The sequence below is a fragment of the Bombina bombina genome, chromosome 4 (assembly GCF_027579735.1).
Source record: "Bombina bombina isolate aBomBom1 chromosome 4, aBomBom1.pri, whole genome shotgun sequence".
In the NCBI taxonomy this organism is placed as follows: domain Eukaryota; kingdom Metazoa; phylum Chordata; class Amphibia; order Anura; family Bombinatoridae; genus Bombina; species Bombina bombina.
In genome coordinates, this window is record NC_069502.1 from 644,971,567 (window position 1) to 644,985,557 (window position 13,991).

The 13,991-nt window shown below is 39.5% G+C and overlaps 1 protein-coding gene across 3 annotated transcripts in view; it reads left to right on the top strand.

The window, feature by feature from the left end:
- Nucleotides 1-13,991, top strand: part of ARHGAP18 (Rho GTPase activating protein 18) — a 492,802-nt gene that overhangs the window by 468,398 nt on the left and 10,413 nt on the right. For all 3 annotated transcript variants that reach the window (XM_053710692.1, XM_053710691.1, XM_053710693.1), the window contains exon 14: nt 5,669-5,730. In XM_053710692.1, coding sequence (XP_053566667.1) covers nt 5,669-5,730 — 62 coding nt within the window. The remainder of the gene's footprint in view (nt 1-5,668; nt 5,731-13,991) is intronic.

Sequence of the window (13,991 nt, forward strand, 5' to 3'; positions counted from 1 at the left end):
CCCTGAATATCCCTTGACATGTATATATTTTTTTAGAAGACATCCCAAAGTATTGATCTAGGCCCATTTTGGTATATTTCATGCCACCATTTCACCGCCAAATGCGATCAAATACAAAAAAATGTTCACTTTTTCACAAATATTTTCACCAACATTCGGTTTCTTACTGAAATTATTTACAAATAGCTTGTGCAATTATGGCATAAATGGTTGTAAATTCTTCTCTGGGATCCCCTTTTTTCAGAAATAGCAGACATATATGGCTTTGTCATTGCTTTTTGGTAATTAGAAGGCCGCTAAATGCACCACACGTGTATTATGCCCAGCAGTGAAGGGGATAATTAGGGAGCATGTAGGGAACTTTTTGGGGTAATGTTAGCTTTAGTGTAGTGTAGTAGACAACCCAAAGTATTGATCTAGGCCCATTTTGGTATATTTCATGCCACCATTTCACCGCCAAATGCGATCAAATAAAAAAATTAAAAAAGTTCAATTTTTCACAATTTTAGGTTTCTCACTGAAATCATTTACAAACAGCTTTTGCAATTATGGCACAAATGGTTGTAAATGCTTCTCTGGGATCCCTTTTGTTCAGTAATAGCTGACATATACAGCTTTGGCATTGCTTTTTGGTAATTAGAAGGCTGATAAATGCTGCAGCGCATCAGACGTGTATTATGGCTAGCAGTGAAGGGGTTAATTAGGTAGCTTGTAGGGAGCTTGCAGGGTTAATTTTAGCTTTAGTGTAGAGATCAGCCTCCCACCTGAATTATCAGACCCCCTGATCCATCCCAAACAGCTCTCTTCCCTCCCCCACCCCACAATTGTCCCCGCCTTCTTAAGTACTGGCAGAAAGTCTGCCTGTGCTAAAATAAAAGGTATATTTGTTTTTGTGTGTGTTTTTTAAGCATATTTACATATGCTGCTGTGTAGGATCCTCCCTTAGCCCCCATGAGAATATCCATGAGAATCCATGAGAATATCCATGAGATATATTTCTGTCAGAGGTTAGATAATCAAGCTTTCTTCCTCTTACCTATTTTTACAGTCTACGGTTCAGCCAACAGGGAGCTATTGTGGTCCAGTAGATTCTTTAGCCATCTTGTAACCAAAGGATGGGAATTGAATCCAGTTGTAGCTGATTCTTATTTCACTGTTCAGTGGCTCAATGTTTGTTGTACTTTGTCTGAGGGTCTTAGGGACGTCATCCCTTTTCTCAAGTCCATTTGTGAGCTCTGCAGTTTTGCATGCTCAGTCAACGGAGCAGTGACCATTTGGATCCCTCTCAGAGGGTAGATCTGGTTTTGCTTTAAGAGACTTCTGTGGGTATTGTCTCAGGGCGCATGTCTCTGGAGACATTCCTGGTTGATTGTGACCGCAAATGCCAGCCTGCTGGGCTTGGGAGCAGTCTATAATTATTTAAAGGGCGCAAGGACTGGGACTCATGAGGAGTTTGTTCTCCAACAACATCTTAGAGTGGAGAGCGATTTTCAATGCTCTTAGGGCATGTTCTCAGTTGTCCTTAGCCTGTTTATTAGGTTCCAGTCAGAAGATTTCACCTCAGTGGCTCGAGGAGGAACTTGGGGTTCCTTAGCCATGAAGGAGGTGGCTCGGCTTGGTTTGGTGGGCGGTAGCTCACATTGGCTGTCTATCTGCCATCCACTTTTTAGGAGTGGACATCTTGGAAGAGGGCTTCCTGAGCAGATGGAGTGGGTTCTCCATCCGGAGGTGTTCTCTAGGTTAATCCTCAAATGGGGGGGACTGGAGTTGGATTGATAGCGTCTCTGTAGAATGCCACGCTTCCAAGGTACGGTTAAAGGTCAAGAGATCCGCAGGCCGCCCTGATAGTTGATCTTGCAGTTCCTTGGAATTTTGTCTTTACTGTTTGCTCCGTTTGTTCTCTTTTCACAAGCCATTGCTCATATCAAACAGGAGGAAGCATCAGTACTTTTAATAGCTCCTGCATACCTTTGCAGGACCTGCTATGCAGACCTAGTGAAGATGTCATCTCTTACACCTTGGAGGCTGTCTCTGAGGAAGGACCTTTTTACTCAGGGTTCATTCCTTCTTCCAGATATTGTTATCCTGAAACTGAATGCTTGGAGATTGAACACTTCGATCTGTCTAAGCATGTTTTTTCTGAGTTGGTTATTGAGACCATGATTCAGTCTCACAAGCCCGTTACTAGACAGTTTTCCTCAAGGTATGGTGTAAATACCTTTATTGGTGCAAATCCAAGGGCTGCTCTTTGAATAGAGTTAGGATTCCTGGGATTTTGTCCCTTTTCCAAGAAAATCTGGAGAAGGGATGGTCATTCAGTTCTCTTAACGGATTTCTGCGTTATCTCAAGCATCTGGCGAATGTGCAAGATGTGCGTTCCTTTTGTCAGGCCTTGGTTAGAATCAGGCCTCTGTTTAAGTTGGTTGTTCCTCCTGGGAGCCTTATCCTTGTTCTAAGATTTTTGCAGCAGGCTCCGTTTGGACCTTTGCATTCCATAGATATTAAGTTTTTATCTTGGAAACCTTTGTTTCCTTTTGTTATCTTTTCTGCTCGGAGAGTTTTAGAACTCTCGGCTTTGCAGTGTGATTCGCCTTACCTTATCTTTCGTGCTGATAAGGTGGTTCTTCCTAAATAGAAATTTTAATCAGGAATTTGTTGTTCCTTCTCTATGTCCTAATCCTCCTCCTCATGAGGAACGTCTGTTGCACAACCTGGGTGTTGTGCGTGTTATAACATTTTTCCTACAGCCCTGTTTGTGAGTTTCTCAGGAAGATGTAGGGACAGAAAGCTCCTGATACTTCTTATGATTGAGAAGTATAATTTGTTTTGTTTGAGACTGCTGGTTAGCAGCCTCCTGAGAGAATTACAGCTCATTCCACAAGGGTTGTTTCCTCTTTTTGGGCCTGCAATAATGAAGCTCTGTGGAACAGATTGTAAGGCGACAATTTAGTCTTCTCTGCATACTTTTTCAAAATTTTTGAAAATTGTTTCTTTTGCCTCGGCTGAGATTTCTTCTGGGAGTAAGGTTCTTCAAGCAGTGGTGCCTTCTGTTTAGGTCTACCTGTCTTGTCCCTCCCTAATCATCTGTGTCCTCTAGCTTGGGTATTGGTTCCCAACAGTAAATGATGAAGCTGTGGACTCACCATATCTTAGGAAAGAAAAGAAAATTTATGCTTACCTGATAAATGTATTTATTTCCGGATATGGTGAGTCCACGGCCCCGCCCTTTAATTCAAAACTGTTATTTTTAAAGACTAAAGCTCAGGCACCTCTACACCTTGTGTTACTAATTTTTTCTCCATTTCCCTTCGGTCGAATAACTGGGGGTTGTGGGAAGGGAAGTGATACTTAACAGCTTTGCTGTGGTGCCCTTTGCCGCCTCCTGCTGGCCAGGAGTGATATTCCCAACAGTAAATGATGAAGCCGTGAACTCACCATATCCAGAAAGAAAGAAATTTATCATGTAAGCATACATTTTCTATAAATCCCAGAATGCAATGCCCATTTGCTATAAAAAGAATGTTTCCATATAAAAGTAGGCTTTTATTAGAAACCAGACTTGGGAATGAAATTAAAGTTTTTCTTTTCTTTTCTTTATATTTGTACATTTTTCAATTGAATTTCCTAGCAACAGCATAAGCCATGCAGAGCTTCCTTTTTAGTATCAGATTAATATGGCTTCTTTGTGGTCAGGTTGAAGAATTTTGTTCTAATTACCTTCATTACTGTTTTATGGTGTTAACTTGCTTGCATTTGAAATTAGAACTTCAACTTAATACTTTTCTGTAGAATGAACAGCCTCCGAAAACAGCATTTTATGTGGGTGAGATAATGTGTGGTAGTATAGGTTATTTGTATCATTATTTCCAACCTGTTCTCCTATGGAACATGCATTTATTAGGGTAAGTACACATATTTCAAAGGAAGCTTGCCTACAAAATGTATAACCACAAACTGTATTTAAAATTAACTACTTTGCTTTAAAGCCAAATTATATTCATTTTTCAGGTTACAAACTAAGTTGCAAACTATATCTACAATCACTATACCCCAAAACAACAAAAACAATATATATATATATATATATATATATATTACATATAAATAATGTATTGTTTTTATTTAGCGATAAGCCTGCTTTGAAGCATATATATATATATATATATATATATATATATATATATATATATATATATATATATATATATAATCATAATATATTATTTGAATATCATAAAAGTGAATAAAACATTTTAATGCATTAACTAAAAATACACAAACCAAATGCACCCTTGACCGTCTCCCTATTAATTAGTAATACTTCAGATGTATTTCTATAAACCAATATGCCCACATCTGTCTTAAATGTAATATAATTTCTCTAGGGTGTGGTGCTAATTAAACTATTAATTTAAAAAACACAAGAAGGTTTTCTCAGAGGGGGTACATCTAAAGTACTCTTAGTCGCTAGATTCTATGCAGATAAACAACTAAATCTTTTATTAACATAAAACAATTAAAACTGGGGTTTGTAAATAAAATGATTAAAACCGGGGACTTAAATAGGCTCACAAGAGTGGAGTGGTCTCAAACATAAGATGGTATCCATGTGCACATGTAGAATTCTGTGTGAGCCTCATACACTCACATCATATGAATATTCATTTATTGTGTAATTTCTTAAAAAGTAAATGTGAACAGTTAACCCACACATGCTGTTAATATACTTCTATACCTATAAGATTATTTGTTAATATTGTATACAAGGCTATTGTTTTATATTTTCTATTGGCATACTGATATAGTAGGCTGCTCTGCAGCTGTCCATATATTATTCTATGATCAATTATAAATTTTCATGAAATAAATATCTAATTAGTGTACAGGATCCGTCATCCAGTTTGGAGGAGGCACTTTTTTGTGTGTGGGATTGTATGCCATATGAGCTGAGAGGAATTTCTGGGTAGCTTTCTATACTTTCTAGGAATAGTTATTATTCCTGCTAATGCTGTCTTTGCCTTAACATAGGTATTGAAATACTAATTATGGCTAGGCACAACCAGCTATATCAGATACAAAAAACTGTCTCCTTTTTCCCACTGAGAGATTAATCAGTGCTAGTGTCTCCTGTTTACATAGATTTTCTACAGATAATACATTTTTATTCATATTTTCAGTGTAAAGTTTGGTTTCTAAAGTGGCTGTTTGCAAACAATTAAATACACCTTGACAGCTAAAGTGAACTACTGGGAACACATTAAAGTGGAGACAATATTAAAGTACAGCGTTTCCTTTAAATTTTGACTTTCATGACCCTTTAAGAGCTTATCTGAAGCTTTATGTAGGTGTCACAAAACCTACAGCCATGAAGCATTTTAGATTCTTGACACCTCTGTATTGTACAAACTGTATGGTTTTTTTACTGGAGTTTTCATAATAAAATTTGTTTGTGAATGTTATTGATGGTAATCAGTTTGCTGTAAATTTGCTAGTCAGAAGATAACTTGTATGCTCAGTATTATATAGAGGTAAAACCCCTTTTTACACTTAACTTGTGTAATGTTTTCCCCAGACAAGCTGTAGTGGGGATTTCAGTATCTGTATATGTGTGTTTATATGGTATATGCATAGATTAAAAGTCAAATAAATGTTATCTTTGTCTTTTAAGCGGAACCTCAAGAAATATAAAGAAAGAGGAAGTTTGCCTATATGAAATTGGAGGAAACATTGGTAAATATATATTTTTTGTCTATTCTTTTTAGCAGGTTCAGTGTCTCTATGGAGACAAGACAAAACATGAAACAGAATTGTTCTAATGTTTACTTATCTATACATAGCCCAGGTAATGCTATACTACATACACAATATATAGTGTACTAGGACATGTGATATACAGGGTAGTTTGTACACTTGTATATAGTATTACATAGATCCATCTTCTTTACCTAGATATAGCAGTATACAAAGTGACAGATTTAAAGTTAATATATATATATATATATATATATATATATATATATATATATATATATATATATATACACATAAAAAGGTAAGATTGTTTAGGCTTGCACTGTGTTTTCATTTCCTTAAATATACAGTTCCTCCTGATGTGTTTCTGAGCAGCTTAGTCTGGTGATTCCACTATCATCAAAATGGAACAAAGAATTATGGATAGTATCTAGGGGGTACCAGACTATAGCTCTTGTAGAAAGGAAGTAACATAAAGGGGAGCACAGTTTTAAGGTGTAACACAAATGTACTGATTTACAGCAGGGTATAAAAATACTTTTTTGTGGCTCACCTTTTTGTCTTTTAGTCTGAGAAGTCTGTGTAGTGAAAAAAGGAGTGAATAGTAAGGGCGCTAAGAGCTGAAGATCTTAAGGGGTGGTGTTTATCGTTAATCTGCTATTGTTGCATTAATATAAGTGGTGCATTAGGTGTAAGAAATTAATTTCTAAGTGATTCTACATATACACTCTAAACATATTGGATACATTTTAAATAATAAAGGTTAAAATTTCTCATTTGAACATAGACACTTATATGAAATAATTATTATTAGAGACGTCTCTCTATTATGTTGGGGATCCAACCAACAATATCACAAATCAGCAAAGTTTATGCAATCATAAAAAATTGTGTATGATATACGGAATGTATCAGTTTGTGAACTATCTATACAATGTTAAAAATTAAAGATTAAAAAATTATAGCAGCCTTGTATCTAAAAGCAATATTGAATGAACTCAGTTGTGTTCTTATATAAGAAAGTTCCTCTCCATTTGGAGAGATATAGTAGCTGGAGTTCTTTTACAGCGGTGCTGTGAGAAACTTGTTTAGTGCGTCTAAGTCCAGAGAGTATTAAGTTAAAAGTTTTTTTGTATGTATAAGCGTCCCACATATACAGTGTTTCTCAGATGATATATTGTATCTTCTAGTGGTAACGTACCTCTCTTTTCTGGTATCCTAAGGCCGTGCAGTGAGCTGTGTTTCTTCCGCGGCTTGTCTTTGCCTTGTGAAACCGGCGTCTGACGTCACACCCGGTTATCCACAGGAGCTGCCCCACAGGTGTCAATCACTTTCCCGGAGACACTCTTAGGTAGTTACCACTTGTGACAGTTAGTTCAAAATAGGATGTATTCTGATGTCGCCGATGTTGGCGATCCTTAGGACAAGTCCCTTATCTTGTGGTAACCTGCTCTTAGTGCTTTGGGCACGCAGGTTATTTTTGTTCATACAGGTGTTCTGTTACCAGGAACAATTCTAATTTCGAAGGGTCAACCCGGGTTGTCAAATTGTAATAGAACTCTGGTGCAAGGTCCTCTCACTTCAGAAATTTTAACCTTTATTAAAAATATTTTAAATTTATCCAATATGTTTAGAGTGTATATGTAGAATCACTTAGAAATTAATTTCTTACACCTAATGCACCACTTATATTAATGCAACAATAGCAGATTAACGATAAACACCACCCCTTAAGATCTTCAGCTCTTAGCGCCCTTACTATTCACTCCTTTTTTAAGTACATCATTGTTGCTTAGATTGAAGGATCTAAGCATACCCAGTAAGGTGTCTGATCTTCTCCCCGGACACTAGCGCACTATTCCACTCACCTTTTTAATAAAGTCTGTGTAGTGTCTTTGCTTCTCCTCTGTAGAGTATGGTAGTATTTAGAAATCAAAGATGATTGGCTTCTGTGTGGTGCCAGTTAAGGTATTTCTTTTCAAGAAATAAAATCACTTGTTAGAAAGGGGTTGAGTAACAGGCTTCCCCTCTCAGGGGTGTGGTAGATGCCTTTTAATGAAATAAATAAATGAAGCAAATGCCAGTGATTAGTGCAAATAAAATCTCCTTTATTTTAGCACAAAAACAAACAGTGTTTGTGCTGGTGAATTAAGTCTCTTGGTGTTGCTAGGTAAAAACTTTGAGCAGAAATTTGGGGCATTTAACTTCCCAAACAGGCTGTGATGAAACCAACAGGGATCATCAAGGAATCCTCTATACTGTTTATGTAAGTTCAGGACAACAACCATCACAGCCTGTTTGGGAAGGAAAATACCCCAAAATCTTGCATAAACCTTAATCTTTACACCATCTGGAGACAAAGATCTTCAAGGAATCCTCTGCACTGTTTGTTCATAATCAAGGTGACAACCATCACAGCCTGTTTGGGAAGTTAAATACCCCAAATTTCTGCACAAAGTTTTTACCTAACAACACCAAGAGACTTTTAATTCACCAGCACAAACACTGGTTTGTTTTTGTGCTAAAATAAAGGAGATTTTATTTGCACTAATCACTGGCATTTGCTTCATTTATTTATTTCATTAAAAGGCATCTACCACACCCCTGAGAGGGGAAGGCTGTTACTCAACCCCTTTCTAACGAGGAGATTTTATTTCTTGAAAAGAAATACAGGTAGCCCTCAGTTTACTCCAGGGTTGGGTTCCAGAAGGAATGGTTGTAAATCGAAACCGTTGTAAATTGAAACCCAGTTTATAATGTAAGTCAATGGGAAGTGAGGGAGGTTCCAGGCCCCTCTCAAAATTGTCATAAGTAACACCTAATACATTATTTTTTAAAGACGTTAAATGCTAAACAGCATTATAAACCTAATAAAATAATCACACAACACAGAATATATAATTAAACTAAGTTAAATGAACAAAAACATTTGCTAAACGGCATTATAAACCTAATAAAATAATCACACAACACAGACTTCACTTGCATTTTTCTGCAAACAGTTCTATCTATGCATTCCAATCTGGACTGATTTATAGACAGGAAGATCTTGTTCCTTTGAAATCTACTCGATATCTCAGGTCTGGTTAAACTGATTAATTTCAGCTTGCTTGGCTTTGCTGCAACACAAGCGGACAGCTCCACCTACTGGCTATTTTAATAAATGCACTGCTTCTCAATGCTTTTCAATAGCAGTCACATGACTGGAAAAAAATGTTGTTATTCTGAAACGGTGTAAATTGAACCGTTGTAAAACAAGGGCCACCTGTACCTTAATTGGCACCACACACAAGCCAATCATCTTTGATTTCTAAATACTACCATACTCTACAGAGGAGAAGCAAAGACACTACACAGACTTCTCAGACTAAAAGACAAAAAGGTGAGCCTCAAAAAAGTTTTTTTATACCCTGCTGTAAATCAGTACATTTGTGTTACACCTTAAAACTGTGCTCCCCTTTATCTTACTCCCTTTCTACAAGCGCTATAGTCTGGTACCCCCTAGATACTATATTTATATATATACATACATACATTCATAAGCTGGAAAAAATATCACTATAGTTTACTATTTAGAGTGATAAAGTTACTAGCCCAGAGGGAAAACGTTACTAGAGCGTTTAATGATAAAGATTGGAAAAATATATATTTTTTTTCTTGTACTGGACTGTGGAAAGCCATTTTATATATAATACACTAGTTCCTCTCAGAGATGACACAAACAAGCTTGTTGCAGAGAATAACAATGAGTATGTCCCCAGTGTTTGCTGCCATCTACAAAAATGAGTATTTAGGGTATTTGCGTTTAAAATTGGATATCTGGAGAAAGAGCTATGTTTACTATAATGTAAAAAAAGTATCCAAGGGAAAAAGTGTTGAATAATAAACAGGTTCTTTATCAAAAAGACTTCATCGGATAAAACAATAGTACATGCAGCACAAAAAAGGTTGGTGTGTCAGCAAAACAGGCTGACGCGTTTCAGCTATATGTCGTAGTCTTAGATTTACTACATGCTGGCACACATATTTAAACCTAAAGTAATCTTACTATTGGTTAAAAACATGATAAAAACAAAGTTCACGGCTCAGGTACAAACATTACATGATATTTCGAGAACAGATGTAAGTAAAAATGAAAAAAGTAAAAAGCTAATAATAATTTGTATTATTTATTTGTATAGCGGCACAATATTCTGTAGTGCTGACGCTCCATCAAGTGCTAGTTTGCTTTCAAGCGTGTTTAAGCAATGGAAGTGCGACACCCCAAAACCCACCTTAATGAAGCGAATGATGCCAGACTCACATCTCTTAGATCTCCCATATTATATATAGATCTGGTGTGTTTCTCAGTGAAGGGGAGATTATTGCTAGGGTAGTTACACCATTTTTTAGTGTTGGGTGTTTTTTCTTTCTTTCTTTAAAATTGCAACATCATAAAAAAGGGTGCTCATCAAAATGAATTAATTACCCTCCTGCTAAGAGTTTTATAATGTTGGTGTAGACAAACCTATCATGCATACATTATACTCTGCACTGAGATGTTCTATATATAAACAATGTCAGAACAAACTTTGTGCATGACAAGTATTTTCTTAGTGTTTCAAAGTGGTTAAAACCACAGACCAGATGTATTTCTTAAAACTAAAGTTTGCAGGACTGTTATTTTAGTGACTACAGGTGCAATGTTTATTTATTTTAAGAATTTGTTTTATAAAAATGAGTACAACAGTAGTAATATATATGTAGTCTTCTGGGTAGAGTGGCATGTAGGAATAGGGAATATAATCGGTGTAAAAGAGCATGAATAGAATATGTCAATACACAACTTTAAAAAAAAAAAAGCAGTGGATTAATGAAATATAATCTGCAGATCTAAAGTTGCATATTGCTTAAAAGCATATTTACTGTATGTTAACCATGCTTTATGTGTAAAAATATAATAAAAGTTTAATAAAAAAAAAAGAGGCAAAAACTAGAACTATGGCATTACAAAACAGATAAACTATTGTCATAAACAAATATTATACAATGAGACAAACATCAGACGATGGTTAAACAAGATTCTAATCACATCCTGACTTACAAAAGGACAATGGATGACTCGCACAATAACAGAAAGACACTTCACACCTAGACTAGATATAGAGACACATAACAGCAGGTCAAACATTCTGAGTCGGGGGGGGGGGGTTGGAGCAGGCAATACTGAATTGGGCTGTCACCTTATACTCCAACAAAACACAGGTATCCCAACTTTGCATCAGTTCCCTCCAGTCCTCAGAGTCTCTGGGAATTGATGGAAACTGTGTAAGCCTGAATCCAGGGTAAAAGTACTCCAAATGTACTCTGGGCACCCACCTCCCAAATCATAGAATCCTCTCAAGTTCCTGGGTCCATAGTTGGTGGGGAGGAGGCTGGCCTGCAGTCCTCTCCAAGTACAAAAGTAACGGAAGCTTCCGTTTCATTTCTCCCCCCCCCCTGGGGTAGACTAACCAGGTACCAGACCTCCCACTGGTTTGGACCTGAGGTAGTCGGATGACCCAGCCCAGAACTTTCTTCCATTTTTGTTTTTGGCCACTGCCACTGGGGAGTGAGAATGCTGACCTCCTCTTCCTGGAACATGCTAAGCTGCTGGGGACAGAGGTCAGCTACCTCCTCTCCCTGGGACCTGCTTTGTTGCTGGGTAGAGAGGCTGGCTACCTCCTCTCCCTGGAAACCGCTCTGCCTCTGGGGAGAAAGGAAGACTACCTCTTCTCCCTGGAAACTGCTCTGCTGCTGGGGAGAGAAGTTGGCTACCTCCTCTCCCTGGAAACCACTCTGTTGCTGGGGAAAGAGGTCAGCTACCTCCTCTCACTGGAACTGATTTTGCCGCTGGGGAGAGAGGTCGGCTACCTCCTCTCCCTTAAAACCGCTCTGCCACAGTGGAGAGAGGTTGGCTACCTTCTCTCCCTGGAAACCGCTCTACCGCTGGGGAGATAGGTCAGCTACCTCCTCTTCCTAGAACCGACTCTGCTGCTGTGGAGAAAGGTCAGCTACATCCTCTCCCTGCTGCCACTGTGGAGAGAGGTTGGCTACCTCCTCTCCCTGGAAACCACTCTGCCGCTGGGGAGATAGGTCAGCTACCGCCTCTTTCTGGAACTGACTCTGCTGCTGTTGAGAGAGGTCAGCTACCTCCTCTTTCTGGAACTGACTCTGCTGCTGTTGAGAGAGGTCAGCTACCTCCTCTTTCTGGAACTGACTCTGCTGCTGTTGAGAGAGGTCAGCTACCTCTTCTTTCTGGAACTGACTCTGCTGCTGTTGAGAGAGGTCAGCTACCTCCTCTCCCTGGAACTGGTTCTGAAGCTGGGGAGAGCGGTCAGCTACCTCCTGTCCCTGGAAATCGCTCTGCCACTGGGGAGAGAGGTTGTCTACCTCCTCTCCCTGGATCTGACTCTGCTGCTGTGGAGAGAGGTCGTCTACCTCCTCTCCCTGGCTTCCCAGAGCTGGTGCTGGGCAGAGGCCAGGGGTGCTCTGCCCTGTGGCCATCTTATCACCAGTCTGTCCCTCTTCAGAGGAAAAGTCTATTAAATTATCAATCTCTGGAGCCTGTGGCAGTGTAGAGAAATCGACTACCTCCTCTCCCTGGGACTCCAGAGATATCACAGGTGCTGGACAGAGGCGCTTCTACTGGTGTGGCAAGCTCAGGGCCAGGCTGCTGATCATGGTCTAGCAGCTCATGGTAGCTCATTACTGGTTGCCACTCCTCTGAGGAAAAGTCCAATAAATCCCTGATTGCTGCACCATAGCTTTCTTCAGGCTCGGAAGCATGCTGCTGAACGAGATCTAATAGCCTTTTATATGCCTTTTCTAGCTCCCACTCGTGGGCAGCTAGGTAATAAAAATCGTCTCTCAGTCTGGGTACTTCTGTAAGGTTCAGCCTCAGCTCTTTTTGTTCTAGTATGTCCTCCTGACGCAAGTCTGCTATACTCCCACAGTGGGGGTCCTGTGGGAGACTTTTAAATAGCAATCCTGGGCTGCCATAGTCATAGCCCTCTGTAGGATCATCCGTCTCCATCTCTGGACACACCAGGGCCACATACCACCGCAGTGCCCGGTACCCTTCATCCACCTCCATCTCTGTCTGGACCAATCCGTCCAATTCGGCCATCCAATCCTCCCGGGGCTGCTTTCCCAGGAATGGCATTCGTAGATCCATCTGGATCCAGTATTGCTGCTCTGGAGTAGGAAGGGACTTTCCATGGTAGTCTTGTTCGAACTGGAGAGCCCTGTGCCAGAGTTTCCATTGAACTATATCCTTCCAGGCCAGTTTGCCCTCTGCCATGAAAGGGCCATCAAACTGGGCCAGCACTGCCTGCAATCTCCACTGGAATTCAGCCTCCATTTTCATAGAGGTCCCACTGGTAGTTTGGAACTGCTCCGTAAGGAGGAAGCAGATCCCACCGCTGCCACCAACTGTAGCGGGTCTTGGTACCCCAGACTGGGTGTACCCGCTAAAGTGAGCTTCCTCCCACCAAACGCCAACCCATGAACCTCCACTGGATACCTTCCACTATTAGAATAACAGCCACTGCAAGTTGTTATAGCTACCCCCAAGAACATTAGCCAAGACTGAATGCTTGAGGGTCAAAATAGGAACTGCTTTATTGCACAGAAAACTCAGTTTTTATACATTTCCAACAAAAGGGGGGTAGTTATAACAAATATTATACAATGAGACAAACATCAGACAATGGTTAGTTAAACAAGATTCTAATCACATCCTGACTTACAAAAGGACAATGGATGACTCACACAATAACAGAAAGACACTTCACACCTAGACCAGATATAGAGACACATAACAGCAGGAGGTCTCAGCATTGGATTGTCTGTGCTGTGTGTAATCTCCTGCGCTGTGTCTCACACCTAGACTATAAGCTCAAACTTTCTGAGTCTAGGGGGGGGGGGTGGTTGGAGCAGGCAATACTTAATTGGGCTGTCACCTTATACTCAAACAAAACACAGGAACCCCAACTCTGTATCAGTTCCCTCCAGTCCTCAGAGTCCCTGGGAATTGATGGAAACTGTGTAAACCTGAATCCAGGGTAAAAGTACTCCAAATGTACTCTGGGCACCCACCTCCCAAATCATAGAATCCCCTCAAGTTCCTGAGTCCATAGTCTGTGGGGAGGAGGCTGGCCTGCAGTCCTCTCCAAGTACAAAAGTAACGGAAACTTCCATTACAACATGTATTAGCAAAA